The 22,469-nt window shown below is 35.3% G+C and overlaps 1 protein-coding gene across 1 annotated transcript in view; it reads left to right on the forward strand.

Annotated features, from left to right (window-relative positions):
* The window catches only part of SHPRH (SNF2 histone linker PHD RING helicase), a 43,989-nt gene extending 22,263 nt beyond the window's left edge, over positions 1–21,726 (forward strand). Inside the window, exons 18-30 of the mRNA XM_030447521.1 lie at positions 745–887; positions 3,483–3,656; positions 3,974–4,036; positions 4,720–4,945; positions 7,735–7,878; positions 9,153–9,254; positions 9,868–9,939; positions 11,053–11,241; positions 16,123–16,215; positions 16,797–16,883; positions 17,309–17,487; positions 19,426–19,506; positions 20,712–21,726. Coding sequence (XP_030303381.1) covers positions 745–887; positions 3,483–3,656; positions 3,974–4,036; positions 4,720–4,945; positions 7,735–7,878; positions 9,153–9,254; positions 9,868–9,939; positions 11,053–11,241; positions 16,123–16,215; positions 16,797–16,883; positions 17,309–17,487; positions 19,426–19,506; positions 20,712–20,808 — 1,650 coding nt within the window. The 3' untranslated portion in view covers positions 20,809–21,726. The remainder of the gene's footprint in view (positions 1–744; positions 888–3,482; positions 3,657–3,973; positions 4,037–4,719; positions 4,946–7,734; positions 7,879–9,152; positions 9,255–9,867; positions 9,940–11,052; positions 11,242–16,122; positions 16,216–16,796; positions 16,884–17,308; positions 17,488–19,425; positions 19,507–20,711) is intronic.
* The last annotated feature ends 743 nt before the right edge of the window (positions 21,727–22,469 follow it).

Raw genomic sequence — 22,469 nt, forward strand, 5'->3', positions numbered from 1 at the left:
TCTAGTAAAGTTTAACACCAAGCTTGATTTTTATATTAACTGTGCTTCATCTGTAATTTAACTAAACAAATGACAGGTTTTGTCCTTGAAAGATTTCCATGCTGTATCAAGTGGTATTTCAATGACTTTCAAAGGAACTGTTCTTTGACATACATTTAGTCATTGTGCTTAAGGCTTAATTGTGTTTAGTCAATATGACAACACAGATTTCATAGGGAGGTGCAAATCATTAAGGTAGTGATGACCACCTTAGTAGAAATGTGTCTTGTCACATTCATAATAGTAAGGAAATAAGAAAGAAATGCGAGCAAATGATGCATGAGGAACTAAACTTCTGCATCTTCTTTCACCCTTTAAATTATGAAAGCACTTCAGTGCTTTTCTATTAACTTTACAGAGAGCTTGCTTTCTCTGGTTATATGATCCTTTCATCTCGCGTGGAGAAAAAGAGGAAATGGATTATATCTTTGTGGTTATTCTGTGTAGGTGGTCTTGTTGAATTTTAACTCTACTACAGCAGTTTTAGGATGTGGAAGTAAATAGGAAAGCAGAAAAATTCTTGATCTTGTATTCACTTAAACAGGAAGGGGGATATTTTTTTAAGGGTATTCTCATCTTCCACTTTCCATTAAATTTACCAATCCTGTTTAAGTGTTGCCTAAAGAGCAGTACAAGTCTCTGCTGCAACAAGTGAATTCGTTGTTTATTAAATGTTCATGGATAAATCTCTTTTTTTGTATACAGATACATTCAGGTTCTCCCTGGTGGTTGGATGTCATCCAGACAGCAATACAGTATGCCATTGATGAGGAGCTTGTTCAACGTGTACAAAATGAAATAACCAGCAACTACAAACAGCAGACTAATAAGCTCTCCATGGCAGAGAAGTAAGAAAATAGCTAAAATAGGCTAATGAATATGACTCTCTGCTCAAGTTCACTTATCAGTTTGTGCTGACACTTGGAATTGAATAGGAAGCATTTTTGCTTCAGAGCATATGGGCTTCAATTAAGTATCAAAAATGATAAGAATAACTAGATGGAAGACTTGGAAAGAAAAGCAGGAGAATTACACTTTTCTCCTAGACAATAGTTTTTTTTTAATGTTCCTTTGTATTATCTAATGTGATTTTACAGTCTTCTGTCAACATGCAACTACTGAGCAACAAAGATTCAAAATCTATTAGAGTGAAATTGAGTAATTTCTGAAAGAAACTGACTTGCTTAAATGGAAAGTAGGCAGACAATACCAGAAAAATCCTTGTCTAACAGCATAAAATAGCACCACTGTTTCTCTGAGCAAAGAATTTTGGTTTGCTCTCATGTTAGAGAAAACAGTAGCACTGTTGTTGTGTGCAGTTACAGAATAATCGACTGGAAGGGATGTGTGGACATCACCTCAACCAACAGCCAGCGAATAGGTCTAGGCCCATGCTCAGAGATTCATCCCAATTAGGTTACAGAGAGATTTGTCTTATTGGGTTTAGAGTGTCTTCAAGGAGGGAGACTTCATTGCCTTTATGTGAAGCCTACCACTTCGTTGGGGCCAAAAAAACCCTGCTTTAAAACTCTGTCTAGTTCGTATTTCCTGTGTTGTATCTTTTGTGTATTGTCTCTTGTCTATTCACCATACACCTTTGAGAAAAGTTTGGCTACATCCAACTTCTAGTTAAGGCAGATGTAGAAAGCAATAAAGTCTCCCTTGAGTGATCTGTCTTATTTTAATGCTGAATAAGCACTTTTCTCCCAGCCTTCCATTTAAGTTCTGTGCTACAGCTCTGTAAGTTCATCACAGGAAAGGGAGACATAGGAGAGTGCTATCACATTTTGACTTTAGGCAGTTTTCTCAGACACATGAACCATCTTTATTCTCTTACAAACAGTCTCTGAATCATTCTTTAGTTAAATAGATTTTTAATTACATTTACGTAAAAATATAGCTAAAAAGATATATAAATGTATGTACATAAGTATATAAATACATAATGTTTGTAAAGATGTCGGTGTGTGTGCAAATTTAAGTACGTTAGTATGCACAGATTTTAATTAAATACATTAATATGTGTCCTCCAGTAAGACTACTCAGTTATTATCCTGAAACTTGGCAATTTCTTACTCTTGCTGTACTAAGTGTATCTTACTTCTTGGTTCTTGATTCTGTTGGACAAGAAAATCTCCAGAGATCCCTTTGAACCTCAGCAATTCATTTGAGTCTGAATGTTTCATGATTAAACGTTATTTGAGAATAATGTCTTCTCAATCTGGTCAAAACAAATTTAGATAAGAATTGTTTGCATGTTGATGTGAAGTTCATAAGCCTACACATCTCTAAATGCTTACCAGTGTAATACTGGAAAAAAATGTGGTTTTTTTTTTTTCCTCAGTTGAAATTAGCTATTAAGGAAGAATCTTTCCACATTTTTACTGCTTACAGGTAGTATTGCTTCAGAAAAGCTATCTGCAACTCAACCGTTTCTTTTGTATAGTAGAAACAAAACATTTCCTTTTTAACTTCTAGCATATGCAATGAAACCTTAAAAAGTAGTGTCTAATGAAGTGTTAGTGGTGGAATCAACAACTGCTAATCTCTATCTAACTATTAGAGAGGAATAACACAGGGAAAAGTATGGGAAATTTTTAAAGATCTGGTATATTTGGCCACTAGTGTTGATAGTCTTAACGAACTTGTGATTGCAATTTATATTTATTTTCAGACTTGTTGGTTAGTCAAACTTACCTTTTCTTTTAAAATACCTAATGCTTAAGTAGGTCATCTTAAAAGGCAAATTTAAGTAGTGTTTTTAAACCCATGCTTTTCTCTCCATAGTCTGGAAGAGAAAATTTTTGGATCAAGCTTTCCATATGGGGTAGAACTGCAGTCTTGTAATACTGTCATGTATATGAATACCTTGTATGAATGGTGCACTCTCAGCAAGAAACCTCTGCTCACATGAAAAAGACAAAATGGGGAGTGTTTAACTGGTGTTCATGTTCCCACTGCACACAAGACAGACAACTAGGTTTTGGGAAGATAGCTCCATGTAGTGTCCATTTAATAATTTAAACTTTGAAAAGTAACCTGCGAAATGCAGCGTATTTTTATGATGGGTGCATGTGTCGTGAATTGCACAAGTGCCTGGGAAACCTGTTTGTTGGCCAATAGATGCAACTGCAGCTAAGTGTAAGCCGTTTTTTACCTGTAGTAGATTTGATTTGTGGACCAGAATATTGCAGGTTGGTGTTTACTACCTATAGTCGGTTGCTTTGCTCAAGTCTTGCAAAGAGTCTTCCTATGCTACAAATACCAGGTATCATATCAGGAGATACAATGGGATGGTTTCTAACAGTTAACATTACATGTAGTAGTAACAAAGTTGCTTATGATATGAACTTCATAAATTGTCCTGTATTACTAGCTATTTCTGACTAAAGTTTGGATTTGGTGACTCAGTGTACACTTAGTTCCTTTTTTCTTTAAATTAGATTCCGTGACTGCAGAGGCCTTCAGTACCTGCTCACAACCCAGCTGGATGAAGTGAAGAAGTTCCAGAAGATTGTAAGAGAAGCAGTGAAAAACTTAGAAGGCCCTCCCTCTAAGCAGGTTATTGAGGCTGCCACTATCTGCCATTTGCGACCTGTTAGACTTCCACTTAACAAGTATGTCTTGAAAACAGAAAGTATACTTTAGAGGTGTATTATTAAAATTTCTTTCATTTGAAATAAGAAGAGGTTAAAGTCTTTCTTCTGTACTCATGATTTGCAGATATCACAGATCCATTTTTTAGAATCAATAATTTACTTTGGTTTTATTCTTACAAAATCTTTTTCTGCTGCTAATTATATCAAGTTTACACAAGACTGTTGTATTGTTATTTGTTATTTTTTTAAGGACTTTGTAGTTTTATATTTTGGAGTAGGAAATTACAGGAATTACTTAATTTTCTGATTAAATTGAGTGCAATTTTTCATTGCAGCTGTGTCTTTTGTAAGGCTGATGAATTGTTCACGGAATATGAGTCGAAGCTCTTTTCTCATACGTAAGTTCATAGCTTTATAAACTTCTCACTATAAAAACCCAAAAAACCAGAAGATGGATTGTTTTGTGTTTTCTACCTCAAGTTTTCTGAAATAACTTTATGAACAAATTCCAGCAACTTCTTGCTTGTGGCCTTGATAGCAGCACCGCCATAGGGAGTGGCCAGTATGGAGATGTGTAGATTACAGCCCTCTGCATGCTTTCTCTTTGATTTTTATCTTTCATATCCTTCACAATGTCAAAATTGGATTTAAAAAATCTTGAAGGTGTTTTGAACAGTCTTTACATGTGGGGGTCTGTTACCCAATGATTGCTGGAATCTTTACGAGACTTTAAGGTGTTTCTGAATTAGCATTGTTTTTTAAGGAAGGAAGTGGGTAGCTCTTACGTTCTTAAATGGTACAGCAAATATTGCATCAGAGTTTAGCTGTAAGCCTTTACAAAAAATACTAAGGAATTTGAGCTGACAACATGGCCTGTACAAAGATTTCATTGCTGGTCCTAAGGTCACTGTGATCAAAGCAAGCTTTTGGGATATCCACTAATAAACCATGTCTCTGTATTTGTTAGGTTTGCTTTATCCTTTAATTAAGTATTAGAAGGCTGAAATAGATGATGAGTCAGTAGAAATTATTGTGGAAGTGCAAAAAAAGTGAAAAGTGTTGTGTTGGGTTTGTTTTTAAGTGTTAATGGCCAGATGGCAATATTTGAGGAGATGATAGAAGATGAGGAAGGGCTCGTCGATGACCGATTGCCCACCACAAGCAGAGGACTGTGGGCAACCAGTGAAACTGAACGTGCCTTGAAAGCTCTTCTCTCCTTTGCCAAAGCTCACCGAATGGATGTTACAATAACTGAAGAAGGCAGTATATTTCTGGAACTCTTTGAAGCATGGAAAAAGGAATATAAGGTACAGTAAATGACATGGTGACCAGAACAGTTGTGTAGTCCATTTAATGTAATGTAAGTAAGTTTAAACTGAATATGTACAAATCTGAGTTGTGTTCCTGATATTAGGCCTTGCCTACACAAAGCTTTTTCACAATGCTTATTGTAGGATTTGTTTTAAAATGGTTTATATATGATTTAAGAGTTTGTAAAAGCTATACTGACTACTAGGCAAATTAGTAAAAAATTTAGTTGTCTTTTAAGGCAGTATACAGGTATAATTGGATGTTCATCTGTTTAGTTAAATAAGATTGTAGCAGAACTGAGCAAATTGAACATTGTTCCATTCTGTAATTGTTTACCTTCATTGTTGTACTAACTGCAGGTGTCTTTTCACTGTTGTTCTATTTCCTGGATCTTGTTTACTATAAAATGTAATGAGATAATTAGTCTCCTGTTGTTTAGATTAGAGAGAACTGGGGTTTGGGCTACACAGAGAACAAACTGTGGCTTTCTTCTGCATCCTTGTGTGTCTGTTTTGTTGCATTGAATACACACCAGTGATGCAGAAGGGGGAAGAGCTGCTGCACACAAGGGTCTCATCCGATTTTACAGCTTAGTTGTGATCAAGTGTTTTCTTCTAAATGCTTCTTCTTTTTAATTAGCACAGACTTCTGCTTCAGTAGAATACACTTGGTGCACTAGTTTCAGGTTTAATGACTCTTGTACACTCAGTTTTTTGTGATCTGGCATCAAGAGGAGATTGCTGTTCCTTGAAAGGTTTTTGCCCATGTGATCTTTCTTCCACACCTTCTGTTTCATGAGTCTAGGAAATTGTCACTTGCTTTTTCCTTGGAGATTTTTGCAAAAGCAAACATACTTCTTGCAGATGTATGCTATCCAAGAATTTAAACATTTGTTAGTAGCTTTAGTCCACAGAAGAAAAGACAGTCTAGAGAGTGATTTACCTTATCTTAGATTATCTAAGGGAATTCAGTCTCTCTGTTTTTCAAGAAACTGAGTTACTCATCATCTGCTGTCCTCAAATCAGTGATGCTGTTTAGGAGTGAGGCTTGATCTAGAGCTGGTTAAAAAAAAATTCTAGGCTACGCTGTAACACAATGCAAAACCTTTTTTATCAAATTGACAAATCAGCATTTGGGCATCTGATAGATAAATTTATGAAAAGCCTTATAAAGACCACAAAATCAGGTCTCTTATGATAACAAAATGCTGACTGGAGAATAATGATTAGCTGTGTCTGTGCTTTGTTATTTTGTATCTCAGCTTATTATGATTCTACCTATCATGACTTGGAAAAACCTATTCAATTTTCCATGCTACTCTTATCTACATTGAGCTACAGGGTTGCTACTCTGTAAAAATAACCTTTAAATCTAAAGCAAACAGATTTGCATTAATGTTCAGAAATTGGCCTTTTACCCCACACCCCAAACTATGATGTTTGTTAACATTAAAAATTACAGACAATTTATGGTTAAATTTAAAGAAAATGTAAATGTTCTGAAAACAAGAGTGAGATATTTTTTTTGTTACTTCTTAGTCACACAGGCTTCCTTTTAATATTGGGGTTTGTTTTTTTTTCTCTATATGGTAAATTTTGTCCAGTTCAGACAAATGCTTCATATGCACTAACTCTGACTTAAAGGAGAGAGCAAAAGTGACAGCCAAGCTTCTCTATTAGTGAATACTAACTTTTGTGCAAGTTTACTGAAGAAATTGCATGATGTAACTCTTTGAAGGCAGTTCAGGGATTTATAAGTAAACATCAGGTGGCGGTAGAATTAGTAGTATCATGGAAAGTAAACTTCTGTTACTGCTAATGTTACTTGAATTAGTCTTTAGACTGACAGTCAAGAGCCTTACTTTGTTTCAATGATCTTTTTGTTGGTTTTTTTTGTTTTGGTTTGGTTTTAAGAAAATAATTAGCTAACACTCTCACTCATCTTAGTTTAGTTTGGGTAAGAAAGGTCCTTTCTTATTCTCTGTTCTTACCCTGTATGTCAGGTTTCATACACAGTAATTTTATGTTTGTAATCTAGGCAAAGCTCAAAAACGCTTCAGTAATCTTTCTTGAGATAAAAGACCCAAACAAACAACCAGTACACCTCCCAGGACCTGAGTGTGTAGAAATATCTTTACAATTGAAAACTTAATCTGCAATTAGTAATTATTGAGATTTGCAAAAAAGTTGTAAGAATTTCAGTAAGACCACTGAAGTTGTTTTTTTTATGTAAAATGCAGAAATAGTGGAAAGCTTGGGAAGAAGTGTTTCACAGTATTAGCAGTAAGTGAAAAAAAATGTCAGTTTATATGTATAGGATTCTACCAATTCTAGCTATTTCTTTTGTAGAAAGTCAGATTTTACTTTTTCTTGAGAGAAGTGCATCTGATGTTACCTTCACCTTGTGCTTGTGGCTTTTTTATCATGACTGCACACACTGTTAACTTTTCTTTAAAACATATTTCATCTTTAAGAAGCAGTCTTACTACTCCTAATAGCTAGTTAATTCAAATGGCTTAATCATTTTTCCTTATTAAGCATTTTGTTTCTGAAGTTTTAGTTACATTAATTAATGTAGTAGTTTAGAACTATTTATGCTTGTTCATAGGGACTGGAAAGAAGAGCAGGAAAGATGATCCCTATCCTGTTTGTTTTCCTTCATAATTTTTTGGTGTTGTGGCTGAGTTACTGTGGAAGTATTTTCACATTATACATACTATGGCAGAGGTAATAAAAAGGGTGCTCAACTCAGTCCTACTACGAATTTGTGTATGCTGTTCTTACAGTTACTTCATGAGTACTGGATGGTACTGAGGGATCACGTGTCTGCTATTGATGAGCTGGCAATGGCCACAGAACGGCTGAGAGTGCGTCACCCCGATGAGCCAAAACCAAATCCACCAGTTCTCCACATCATAGAACCACATGAGGTAAAGTATTTGTCAGGAAAGAAATGTTTTTTTTTTTCTCAAAGAACCCACCTCCTACAAAATGAAATCTGTACCTAGATCTATGTATAAGGTCTATATAATAAGCCTCTGTTTGCATTTCAGAAAAACTTAGTGAAATAGAGAATTCTCACTTATTTCAACACTCAGTGGATGGGCCTTTTTGGGCCTGTAACTCTTATTTAGATACATTTTTTTTTTAGCCTTTTGGCATACTTCCAAAAGACTACTGTCCTGCCAGCAGCAGGTGAGTGGCTCTGGGATCTTTCTCTGCAATTGCCCAGTTTTTCAAGCTGCTGGGAAATTAGGTTGACCTTATTTCTCACCCATATTGCTACTTCCACAAGGAGGACCTAAAACCAGCAGTGAAACCCTGAAAAACTCATCTTTTTTCAGTATCTTGGAATTTCTGAAACTTTCTGTTCAGGAAGATGGAGAAACTCCTGGGTTGATATAACATCGTAATTTAATTGTTTTGCACCAATGGAAATATATTTTCAAGACAAACTTTCAGTGTGTTTTGTGCCTTTTTGAAAATGAGATGCAGTGTTAGATAAAAATGCTGCTTTACTTTCTGTAGGAAAACACAGAAATGAAATATCTATTAAAAAAAAGCACTTTGCTTAACAGATTTTTAACAAAGTCCAAGATTAATGTATGTATTTGCAACGATAAAAGGCACACCCATTAGTTTGGTCTTCATCCCTGGGGTGCTTACCTCTTTGCAGTATTAATAGCTGAACCATGACCAACTGTAATTATTGTGAAAAGAAGTTAGCTTGATGTTTCTGTCTTTGCAAAAGTTAATGAAAAATGGAAGCTTCTAGGAAGTATGAAGAAAGTAATTAATTGTTTCTTAAACATTGTTGTATTTTTTTTGTTTTTTGAACCAGCAGTAGAATCTAGGGTCTATTTGACTGTAAGGTGATAGATGAGAAACTGAATTAAATTTCAAACTTTTACAACATTGAATTAATTTAAATGGCTTTTGTCTCTGGAAAGAACCAATAATGCAAATAAAGTAATGAAGAGTAATTTTATATACCTCCAGGGTTTCAGCCCATTCATAATACTGTGTTTGTATGAGAAAGCAATAGATAATCAGTTTTATCTGGAGAGAAACATATCTTAAATTTACAAAACGAGCTGTTCTATCTTTCTCCAGTAAATTATTTAGTAGAAGTTTGCAAAAAAAATTAACTTAAACCTTATTGTAACATTTGACTTTTTTTTTATTTTCAATGCTGTTTCCATAGGTAGAACAAAATCGAGTGAAACTTCTGAATGACAAGGCAGTTGCTAAATCACAGCTTCAAAAGAAATTAGGACAACTTCTGTATCTCACTAATCTGGAGAAAGTAAGGCTAATGGTTCCTTCATCTTAACCAAAGGGATGAGTTTTGTTTGCCTAGAAGAAGAAACCTACCATTAATTTTCTTTAAAAATTACATGTTAAAGAAAATGTGCTTTCTGTAAAGATCTATTACATGCTGAAATACAGTGTATTGTTCTTTGTGTTACTGCATAGTCATAAAGTTACTTATTACATTATATATTTCAGCTATTTGCTTAATTGCACAGTATAGTACTATGAACTAGTTTTAGATGGTTAAAACTTTATTTAAAACAATAGGGGCCTTGCTTAGTAGAAGCCTTGTACAGTTGTCTCCACATACCTTTGCTGTTTTACAAAGAGCTACAACAGAAGGACAAACATTTATATTATGTTGTTTTAATCATAGTGCTCACATAAGCATAAATAAGTGTATTTAAGTGTATTTACAATGATGTAAAGCTGATGGAAAGTATGAGGAGTTTCTTGTTTGCAGCTTGGATTTTTCAAAGCTGTAGGAGATTCAGGTGCTATCTGAAGGACTGAAGCATGATTAATTTTTCTAGAAGCTTGTTTTAATGATAGAATAAATTTACAATATATTTTATTTGTTGAATCACAATTTTTACTTTTTTCAGTCTCAAGATAAAACTACTGGGGGTGTTAACCCTGAACCATGTCCGATCTGTGCACGTCAGCTGGGAAAACAGGTAAGATACTTAGTCAACAGGTTTGCTTAAAGTATGTCTTTACCTAGATCTGAGTTAGTTGTGTGCCAGATTCTTCAAAATCTGATTTTATATTGAAACGGGAAATAAGCTCATTCCTAAAATGTACCATCCAGTTCCCTTTAGCTGTTGACATTAGTGCTTAAGTGTTTTGAGGACAGGTGTTCCAAGAATGTGTGTTGCTGATTATTTTGTAACTTTAAAATTTTGCTTTCATTGGTCAGAAAAATTTCTTTGCCACTTGCAAGTTGATAGAATTAAGAAACAGAATCTTTTGTAGTATGGTACTTGAACAGTAGTAAAACACAATAGAGCTAAAGACTGCCAGTCTGGCTTGCTTTCCCTGCCACTTACCTCCTGAGATGCAGGAGTTGAGCTTAACACTAGATTTAATCAAAACTGATCAGTATAATACAATACAAAGCCACAGCTTATACTTCACTTACCATACATTTAGTATAAACATGAAAGGACTTCTGTGCAGTCCAACTGAATTGGCTCTCTTTTTTAGTACAGATTTTAAAAGTAGCTTTGGTTCTGTTAGCTTTATAGAGATGTATAAGTGAGAACCAGTGTCCTCCTGTATTCCTGTGTTTCCAAAATGACCTTTATGTTCTTCTTCTAAGGATGATACAGGTTTTACAGAGGACAGTTGTTTGTCTGTCTTGAGGACCATACTATATATTTATATAGTATGAATGTAAAGACTTTTACAGAAAGCCAATACAATTTTTTAAAGTATTGTAAATACTTAACCTGTGCATTAAGAATAAGCATTTATACAAATGAAAGACTAATATCTTCAAGTTCAAAACTGGAAAAAAAAAATTAAAAAATAAAAAATAAAAAAAAAACAAAACAAATGCAGAGAACTGGGATGATGAATATTTCTGTACTGGAAGACTTTGAAATCCATGTTCTTTAGCAACTGGAGTACTAAAAATTATAGAATTCGATTTTAATCCGAGCTTCATGAAAATCATGTTTCTATGAGTATCTAATTTATTGTGTTTTAGTACGTTGTTTCTTTTGCACTGATCTTAAGGTAATACTGTGTTGTTTTGTTGTGTTTTTATTTTTTTAATCTCTGCATAGTGGGCTGTGCTGACATGTGGGCATTGCTTCTGTAACGAGTGTATAGCGATCATCATAGAACAGTACAGTGTTGGAACCCGCAGGAGCTCAATTAAATGTGCCATTTGCAGGCAGACAACATCTCATAAAGAAATATCATATGTCTTCACTGCAGAAACTGCAAATCAGGATGATGATATTCCTGTCAAGGTATGTTGTTTATGTGAGCTTTATGGCCAAAACTTTCAGCAGTGTGTATTCGTTGTGTTTTCCTGCACGCTGCATTTAGGCAGATGAATCTACCATGTAGTTTTATAAAAAGGGTCACTTCTATAATTAGTTTATAAGAGGTATAGTTATTTTTCTTTTGAATAGGACGTGATATATTTAGGCCATTCTTGTAGTATAATTAGTGCTTTTGCATCCCTCCCCAGGGAAGGCTACGGATTTTCCTGTCAAGTAAAACAGGTTTTGGGTTGGGTTAAGGTTTGTTTTTAACTTACCTTTTCAAAACTTAAAAGAGCTTTGGAAAAAAAAACTGTGTGGAAAGGAAATGGTGCAAGAAGGGATATCTTTTTAACACCTGCTCTATAAATGAGCCTTGTAGATGGATTACGAAATGACACATGTTAAAGTAATGTTGTCCTGGGGTGTCTGTGGGAGGACAGCTTTGCTGAGCTTTACTTATGGTTAGTTATTTATTTTTTAGGTATTTTATACTGGTTAGAAATAAAAGCTGTTTGTATTCAGATTATTAAGTTTTATAGGTTGTGGTAGTTTTGCTTTTTGGAGGTGTAGTTTTGCTGTTTTTGCATGAGTAGTTTGGGAAAGCTGCCCTGTACTATAAAGCTGTTACAATGATTTGTTTTAAATTGGCAAGTCTTCCCTGTTAGACAGACAAACTAAATCCTGATTCTGACTTTTAGATTAGTTATCATGACTGCTTATTGAGCTACCTGAGAAGTAGAGTAGTTGTTCTGCATTTTGCATATTTATATAATATTGGTATACAAACCATAATTAGGAAGGGAAAAAACCTACTTCTTAAATAGGGGTGAGTAAACATTAAAACCTGAAGGAACATATATCTGTGCTTCCTCTGGCTAACATCTAATGAGCATACTCAATAACTTGACCCAAAGTTATTTCATCAATAAATAAAATCAGAGTAGAGAAAACTGGAAGCAATTTAATAGTATTTATCAGAACCAGTGCATTTCATTGGAACCTGTTGACCATGAATTTGCTCTTTGGAGAAAGGTTTCTCTGGTGTGATGTTGAAGACATTCTCTTCTCTTCCCTGCAAGTATGTCATCACTCTAACATAATTGTGAGGCCACCTTCTTCAGGCTCATCCCCAATTCTTTTGATCTAATTGTGTGGAGTAAGCTTCTTCCCCATATTCTAGATGAGTGTTGATACTGTGCAGCTGAATACTCTGCAGCAGTATTCTTTCTGGGGGTTTTTGATTGTTTGTTTTGTTCGAAAAATCAAAAGGAAATCTTTGGAAAAACTATTAGTGATTTTTGCCTTATCTGCATCTTGCACTTCTTAGTATTTTGTTGAAGCCATAATGACTGAATACATGTATCTTCTGAAAAGATCATTGTTGAATCAGGAAGTGGCTTTTGGTCTTAAAACAGCTCCCTGCCTGAGCAATATTTTTCTTCAGCCTTGAGGGACTACTGGGTTTACTGTCCCGTACAGAAGTCAGTGCTGCCACGTTCACACTAGTTATGTCACCTTCTCTGGACAAATGGAATTCCACTGTATGAGAAGATGCTTCCTAACACAAATTATTTGAAGTAGTTGGCAACATGTGGCACCAGGGGGAGTAAATAAGCTGTATTTTGAAGTGCTAGTTACAGGACTTCATGCTTGTTTCTGAAGATGGTTTAGAAAAACACTGTTTTGAACAAGGAATTTTCAAATATGTTTTAATAAATTGCATAAAAAATAAATAGAATAACTAAGTTTCAAAAATAAAACACAAGAGCATGTCATCTTCTGTCCCATGTAAAGGGATATATTGTTTACTTGAAGTATTTCTGCATCAAAAACTTCAGAGAAAGCAAAACCATGAATTCTGTGTGAATTCACATGCCATGTTGAGAAAAGCTCATTCTTCATTCACAAAAAATTAACTGTTTATACTTTTGGCTTCATTGGACGTACTATCAAAACAAGTAGCATTGATAAAAAATTCTACCTCATATTCCTTTGAGGACCATTAATGAAGCATAACTAACTTAATATGGTCTCAATAGAATACAGAGGTTGAGATGATATTATACTGTGTATGTGTATATGAAGATTGTGCCATTTGTTCAGCTTTTATCTCATCTGAACATTCTCAGTTCCTCTGGTCTCTTTCTATATTCAGTACCTCTCTCTATGCAAGAGCATACACATATTGCTCTTCACTGTATCAGCAACAGCAATCTTAACTTAATGCATAGATGCAGAAGGACTGCTGTAAAAGGGAGCATTTCACACTGAGTGTGAACTATTTTACTGGAACCCCTGCATGTGTTGATTCTGTAAAAGCTTCTTGTCTCTGGCCATTATTGCAGTGGGCATTGCTAGCCTCTCATCTGAGACAGAAGTTGTTCGTATTTTAATGTGTGCTGTTCCACAATTAATTATAACCAGCTAATATGTTTGTAAGTAATCTGGATTTCACAAAATTATGAACTTGATGTGTATGAGTGAGTAGGGTGACAGTTTTTTAAGGCTGACTGAAAACCAAAAACTCATAACAGCAAGGGTACTGTTACCAGTTTCATCTCTCCATAAATATTGAGAACAAAATTGAAATTTCTTGCTTGCTGTGAATCAAAGCTTTGGTCAATTGCTAGCTCAATGATGTGTCTAATATAGTTTATCTGATATAATGTAAGTGGAGGGATGGAGAACTTTGCACACTTCGTTCTTTTTTTAAAAAACTAGAATAAAAAGACTGGAACCACTGTGTTCATTGCTCTGTTTTCTTCGCTGTAGTTCCTCTGACTGATCTTGTATAAAGTCATATTTGTAACACCTGATTGACAGGAAGACTGAAGTGAAAAATAAGACCTGTGGTGAGGTCCAAAAAATGTCAGCGAAGGAAAGAGTCATAGCAGATTAGCAAGTATTGTCATCATTGAATCATGTGGAATCAGAAAAGAACATAAATGACCCAAGAATAATAGTAAAGACCAAAATTTTCAGATCTCCTAACTGAAGGCAGTTGTGATTGGTAGTCAGTTGCTGTAGAAATGCGAATGTGGCATTCATTCTTGCAGATAGTAACACCTACTAATTAAGCATTTTTAATTAATTGCCTATCTGACTTTTGGAAACAGTGTTAATGTCTACCAGGTGCAACATATGTACCATGAAAGAAAGGTGGTGTTTACTTCTGTGTCTCTGACACAGCAATGGAATCACTATGGAAGGCATTGGGAAATAAAACTGCTTATTACAGTCTTTGATTTCAAAGTCTACAGAAAGTTTCTTACGTGTATTTCTGGAACATTCATTTAGCTCCATAACATGAATGATCAAGCAGCCCAGCCCTGGTTCCCAGCTTGTGCTTAGACTGCTGACATCTTTTTCCACCAATTCTGCAAGCAGCATAACTTGAGTACATTTGATCTGTCATTGTAGCACGCCAACATATTTAGTTCAATGTTCAGAGGACAGGTGCAGACAGAAATAAAACAATGCTTGTCCCGCTGAATCTAGTGCAGCCTGAAATTACTATGCACATAAGAACTAGTAAGGAAATTAAACAAGTGTTACTTAAAAAACCACATTAGGCAAAACTGCTGTTATGTGAAGTACATAGCGAAGGGAATAGAGAACCTAAAGAACTGTTTCTCTGAATTTTCTTACCGAGTGAAGGGCAAAGGAAGGAGTTCAGAAAGCAAAGTGTACAAGAAAAGAGAATGTAATATTGGATTCATTAGGCACTGAAATAATTCTGAATACAGAATGTGAAGAGTGCTTTGACTGCAGTGTGCCATCCTTCAAGAATTAATTATTTTTTTTTAATTTCTTACTATTTTGAATCATAGAATCACTGAATGGGTTGGGATGGAAGGGCCCTTAAAGATCATCTACTTCCTACCGCTCTGCATGGGCAGGGACACCTCCCCCTAGACCAGGTTGCTCTATGTTCTCTCCAACTTGTCCTGAAAGACTTCCTGGGATGGGGCATTGGCAGCTTCCCTGGGCAACCTGTGGCAGTGTCTTGCCACTCTCATAGAGAAGAATTTCTTCCTAATACCCAATGTAAATCTACCTTCTTCCATTTTAAATCTGTTACCCTTTATCCTGTCACTACACACACTTATAGAAGCCACTCCCCAGCTTTCCTGTAGCCCCCTTCAGGTACTGGAAGGCCACTGCAGGGTCTTGCCAAATCCTTCTCTAGGCTGAACAACCGCAACTCTCTCTCTGTCCTCATAGGAGAGGTGCTCTGGCCTTCAGGAGAGGACCCACATTCCCCCTCGTGTTCCTTTTATCACTGATTGTAGAAGCTTTCCTTTTAACCATTGATGTCCTTTGCTAGATTTAAATACAATTAGCAAGCTTCATAGTACTGAGCGTAAGTTTGGTGCTGCCATAATCAGAAACAAAACCAGCAGGAAGAGGTTTTAGGGAGATTTTTTCATTGCCAGTTTTCAAGAGGTATGAAGGGAGGGAAATTAAATGTGCATTTGGAAGCTTTCTTTGAAGACTGTACCACTAAAGTAAACCTCAGGAGGCCAGGCTGGCATATTTGGTGCAACCGTGCCGTGCGGACCATCCATTCTGCCTCACGCAGAGCCACGGAGGTGCCTGTGTGGCATGGTATTCCTCCATGTGCTGGAAGTCCTATCATACACATCTTTGATCCCATGCCAGTTACAAGGGAGGTCTAAAACCAGTCTAAAAACCAGTCTAAAACCAGTTCAGAAGGCAAACAGCCTTTCCTTCAGGTTGCTAATTTAAAATCTGTGTAAGATCTGTAAGAGTCCTAAGATAATACGGTTTAATAAAACAATAAACGTGGAAGGAGTTGTTTAATATCCTACTTTACTAATGCTGTTCTTCAACTTTTCAAAGGGAAGTCACTCCACCAAAGTGGAAGCTGTGGTCCGAACACTGAAGAAAATTCAATTTAAAGATCCGGGAGCTAAATCCTTGGTTTTCTCAACGGTATTAATCACCATTTTTATGTTTTGTTTTTAAATGTGTGTGGGTGTTTAAAAGAGGTCAGACTATTTTCAGGAATTAGTTGAGCTACCAAACAGTTGAATCACTCTGCACAGCCACTTGATTGTTTCGAGAATTTGTAGAGCAATTCATGTAACTGGGGCATGAACAATGATTGTAGTCAACAGATGCAAAAGCTTGTTTCCTTGAAGGGCAGATTCATTTGCATAGGAGCATTAGAAATTCTAGATATTTTAAAATGTAACATCTCAATACTTTTGATATATTGTAAAACTGATTTTGTGATGGCTACCAATTTCTTTTATTCAAGCTGATCTTTTAAATTATATTTCTTACTTAGTTTTATGAAAGATTCAATTCCTAGCACACAAATCTTTCTTTTTTTTTTCTCCTTTTACAAACTATAAATGCTAATATTTTGAAAGGCCTTTTTATCTACTCTTTTTTAGGGAAGTTAATTAGAATATTTAGAATATTAGAATATTTTAGTTGTCATTGCTGGTTTTAATACTGAGTTACTTCTGTTGTGTGCTTTTATTTGACTGTGCTTTGTTTTTTTACAGTGGCAAGATGTGTTGGACATAATTTCAAAAGCTTTGTATGACAACAACATGATTTTTTCCCAGATCAATGGAATTAGTAAGTTTCAGGTACATAAAGGATAGTTTTCTTAAAATTATTTCAAGGGGTGAAAATTACAGATCTTCTTACTTCATTTTTTTGTTTGAGAAACTGAAAGACCAGCATATTTGTTTGGCAGAAGCATTGGTCTCATCGATTCTGAAAATCATAAGCTCAAAAGCCACAATTTAAAGTCTTTGGAGATAAACACTACGTTCACTTTTGAGACAGAAGCATTGGCATGCATGTTTAAGATGAGGCACATGGATCAATGTGACAAGAAGTTCTTGCCTTCCTGATAACTTTCAAGTAGCTGTTCTGGGGATGACAGGTCCTGGATGAGTTAGGCTGCATGATTGTCACTCTGGAGCCTGTAGTACTTGCTATAGTTTCTTGAAAATAGAAATATCTCCCACACTCTTAACTGAGGAACTTTTGTCACTCTGCTTTTTAGGAAAATCTCTCTGCATTTAAATACGATCCCAACATCAATATTTTGCTGCTGCCTCTTCACACTGGTTCCAATGGACTCAACATCATAGAGGCAACTCATGTTCTGCTCGTGGAACCCATTCTGAATCCTGCACATGAGCTCCAGGCTATTGGCAGAGTGCATCGTATTGGCCAAACAAAGTAAGAGTTAAAATTGCATTGAGTGGATTTAGATATGACCCAGAGTAGAACTGCATACTGTAATCAGAATAACTCTAGTTCACTCAACTTCAGTTTTGGAGATGAGGGTATTTATAGGAATCCTGTTTTTAAAGATGATCATATAAGGGACAGAAGATGAAAGTAAATTTTAAAAAGTTAGCTGAAAACACAGAATGTCTATTTTAGGGAGCTTTATTTGTGCAGTGGGGGTAAGATGGAGCAGCGAATTGGTCTTAGGCATTTAGGAAAAGTGCAGTGTCTTGAGTTCAAAATCCTGAAAAACCTAGTTCAACTGCTAATCTCTTATGTGCCACTGATGCCTTAGTTTTTAATTTTGAAGTTCTGGCTTGTAAGCGTGTCCAGAAATGTCTTAGCTTTGCAGGTCTCAGCAGCTCACCAATTAGGTTATATGTGACTAAGTTCAGGCACAGTCCTAGTGTCCTGGAGAGGCTCCTTCTAGCTGGTCAAGTTGTTGGAGGTTGGTTGGTTTTTTTCCCCCCAAAAAAAGTTATAGCACACACTTTTTGAGAATTACTATTTTTTGCATTGTAGTTCTGCCCTCACCCCTGTCTGGATCTTTCTGAAGACATTAATGAGTTTGCTTGTCTTCTGTTTGTTCCAGTGTTGTAGATTTTACTTGACTAGTACTGAACATTTAGCAAAGGTTTTTGGAAAGTTTCTCTGGAATGGATAAGATGTATATGTTTTTCCCTAGGTTTCATGTCACTTGAAAAAAGAACTAAAAAATCTTCTTCTACAACATGAAGTTAAATGGCTGAAATCAATTCTGGAATAACAGTATTCCCAATTAGTAATGATTTTAATGTTCTGGAAACAAAGTGAGAATGCATGAATGAGCATATATGTGAAAGACTTTATGAAGAGGTGGATATTTGGGTGTGTTGATAAAGATTTTGAATTAACTGAGGGCGTAAGAAAGATTGATTGCAACAGCCTGCATTATAATATTACATAATGTTGGCACAAAACATCTGGCTAAAACTTTGGAATAAAAGCAGCAAGAGTGTATGTTGTACTTCCTGAGAGTAATACTGATACGAAAAAGGGCTGTGTTCAAGAGCAGTGAGCATAAGGGAATATGTTGTTTAGTTTCATTGGTGCATCTGTTACCAGTTCAGTCGAGTTTACTTATTTCTCCTCTTTTGGGTAGGACTATGTTTATGAATCACAGTTTTTCCCCAGAATTCCTCTGCCTAATGTTGTCTGCCAAAGTTTCAGCTGAAGATTTGAAAACCATCCAAGCACTTTGAAGGATTCATATCTTGAAAAATATTTATACTGTGGAGCCTGGGGTGATTTTTCAATTTTATGAGGTGTTTTTTTTTAAAATTTTGTTTAGTGAGTGGAGTTCTCATTTTCTGTTTATTGATGTCTTGGTTTTTATGTCTTAGGAGTATTTACAAGTTTATGTTTACTGACTAGAGTTGCTGACACTTTATATATATATTATTTTGACATCTTCAGGAACATTATTGTTAGCTTTAATTATCCATCACACAGCTCTGTCTTTTGGATTGACTTGTAACAATGCAGTCTGAATACTGCATGTAACCAGTGGGCTAAAGCAATTTCTTTAAATTACAGATTAAGCTCTTGAGGACTCTTGGTTGAGAGACTCAGCACTCTTGGTTGAGAACTTTCCCCTGAATCTGCTTTAGAATTATAGTTAATTCAGCATATATCCATTTAGTATGTGATCCAGCCAAGTGGAAGTATCCTTAAATGTCAGTGGAAGTTATTTCTCACCATGTAATATTCCTGTCATAAAATACAGACTTTTTTACTACTCTTACAATAATTAGTGTGAGACAAGTGTGTGGCTTTGAACTTCCACAATAACAATATAACTTCTGCTCACTTCTAATCTTGCTCTCCTTTTTTTTTGAACATCTTCAGACCTACCATTGTTCATAGGTTCCTGATAAAAGCAACAATAGAAGAGAGAATGCAGACTATGCTGAAAACTGTAGATAGAAGGTATGTTGCTTTTTCTTTTTTTTTTTTTTTAAACATTTTTATTGCACTGAAAATGAAAAAGCAGTTTTCAACCATACTTTTATTACAGTTAGGTATGTATATCTTACATATAGACTTAAACTGTTTTCCCTCAAATTGTTTTGATTGACAAAAAGGCTTTATGACTTGAAAAATTGATATTATAACCTGGCTCCACTAAATTGAAACTTAAAGTATTTTGATTCACTGAGGAATATTTTAGTTACATTATGTACATGTTTTTTAAAAGCTCAATTAATTGTTACAATTTATCTTTCCAGATTACCTGCTTCCATTAGTATAAGAGCACTGCAGTTAGTGTAATAATACTGAGAGTGACACTGTAGTAGCAGTGTGCTACAAGCTTTAATATAGAACATTAATTCTTCCTTTCATTATCATAAATTCTACAAACCTGGTCTGTGAGTTCTGTGGCACACTGGTTGGTTTTGCAGTCAATGCAAGAGTTGTCCAGATGCTAACTTGTTAGTCAGTCTGGTGCACACAGTAAGCAGTTTTCACCATGTTTAGACTTTCAAAATCTCTATGCAGTGGTAGTCTGGGAGTGGGATGAAAGTGTTATTCACATTCTTTATGCAGAAAGTATAAGAGGTTTGTACCTCTAACTATGCTGTTGCACGTAACAGACCTAGTTGGAGGTCTTAGTTTAAGTAAATTCGTTTTTTTCCTATTGTTTGGCTGCTACCAATTAAGAGACTAAAATTTTTTGTCTATATCTTTGACTGTAGCTATGAAAGACTTCAACTTTAGCATTGAAAAAAATATTGAATTGGTTTACAGATCTGTAACACAGCACTACTTTTGCATATAGAATTCAGATATATGCAGTGGTTGAATAATCCAATGAGGGCTAATGTTTAGAAAGTAATATCAAACTTTATGCTTGAAAGATTAATCCAATCCCTGAAGTGTTAATAGAGCAAAGCAGGTTATCCCTTGTCCTGCTGCCTTTGCAGTGTTCAGTGTTAAACACGGCAGATGGATTTTTTTATCTTACTCAGAATATACAAGTAGCTGATTGGTGTTTGTAGAAAGTGTGTTTTCATGCTGAGCTTCAAAGTTGAACAGTTACCTGATTCTGAACAGTGTTGTCTGTCTTCAGTGTACACAGCTTGTTGATTAAGTTTATTCCTACTCTGATGTCTGGATGCAATTTTTTCCCACAGCCACACGAGCTCTTCCATGAAACAGTCAGAAGCCTCAGTTCTGACAGTGGCAGATTTGGCTGACCTTTTTACAGAGGAAACTGAAGAACTTGAATAAAAACATTGGTTTGGCCTGATGATATCAGAAATTACCTGACCTAATAAGCACGGGTGTATAATCCACTTGATCTGTCATTCCTGTAAATATCATGTAACATTTGTCTGTAACAGAGCTATAGGAAATTGAAGAGTCTTGATTGTCTTATTCTGTGGTGAAGTACTTAGCAGCACACACTTCTGATGGCACTGGAGAAAACTTGCACTTTGCACATTACACAAACCCACGGATTTTAATCCCAAAGAGCATTTTTAGATGCTAAAACTGAGATCTTGGACGTTTGACTGAGAGGATTTTTACCATCAGGCTTGATTGGCTAGTAGCTCAGTCTCAGAGCAAACTTGGTTGGGTGGTTGGGTGGGAAAGGGTAGGAGAAAAAACACTAATTTTTTTACTGTACAAAGAATTGTTAGAAAGAATGACTGTAAATTAATATTCTTATTCTTCTAGGAAGGGCTTGTTAGTATTTAATGCAGAGTTATGGAACATCTTCTTGGTAATACTTTAAATGACTAATCTTTACTAATAATTTGGATATTTGTATTAGGCTTTTAGATATTCATAAAAACTTGTGACAGTTAAATTTCATTGTTAATGCTTACTGCAAAATAATAATTAAATTATGCTTTTTGTATGTGTGTTGGTCTGGTACTCAGTTAAAATCTTGAACTTTTGTACATGTTTTCATTTATTCTTGAAACCATGAGAAACTTATTGCTTTGTTTAAGAGAAAAAAACCATAAAAAAGTAATACATTTGTTACAGACTTTAAAAAAAATTAATTGGTTCAGCTGTTGCTCATTTTATAATCATTTGCTGCATGTGTACATTTTCTCACCCTGACATTTTGTCTAATTCTACCCCTCTAAAAATGCAGCAATCTGAATGATCAAAATAAAGCAGGCAGTCTAATTATTAGGCACCTCGTCTAAACTAGATAATCTGTGGAGAGAGATGAAACTTGCAGAACTTCATCCTAAGATATGTGAGATCTATATAGCTGATTTCTATTGACAGGAGAGAGTTTAGAAAACATATCTAGGCTAACTTTTAGACTCATGAAAGTAGACAAGATAAATTTTAAGCCTTTTGGCATAGGTTATGGATACACAATTATGTAAGATCATTTCTGAAGGTATTAGAGAGGCAAGTCAGTTATGCAGTTGATGTTGAATAACATTTTGTGTTTAAAGACCTCTGTATATGCATGACAGGCTACTTCCCTCAAATTACAATATGTACTGTTTCAGTAGACAATGTTTTTGGTATTTTTGGAAACTTACTTGAGGTTGAAACTGAGTCCTCTAAAAAAATCTCACCTTAATTCTTACTCTAACCATGTCTGCTAAATAGATTCACCATACAGCTACTGAGCTGCTTGAGTTCTGTTTTCAATCACACCACATTTGAGTTGCACCATTTGGGTATTAAGCCTGTCCATATGGCAAACAAGGTTTCTTTTGCTGACAACAAACATAAATAAAATTTATGTGAATAATATTGAATCAAGAAGTGAGGGGGGGGTTGGGTTGGTTTGTTTTTGTTTTGCATTTATAGTTTGTCATCCTTCTGGACCAATTTGGTGCTGTGTTCTAATGGCTATTTGGGTAAATTTACAGACAATGTATCTTTATTTTCATATATGTAATATGTATTACTCT

This window comes from Calypte anna, chromosome 3 (assembly GCF_003957555.1).
Source record: "Calypte anna isolate BGI_N300 chromosome 3, bCalAnn1_v1.p, whole genome shotgun sequence".
NCBI classification, from domain to species: domain Eukaryota; kingdom Metazoa; phylum Chordata; class Aves; order Apodiformes; family Trochilidae; genus Calypte; species Calypte anna.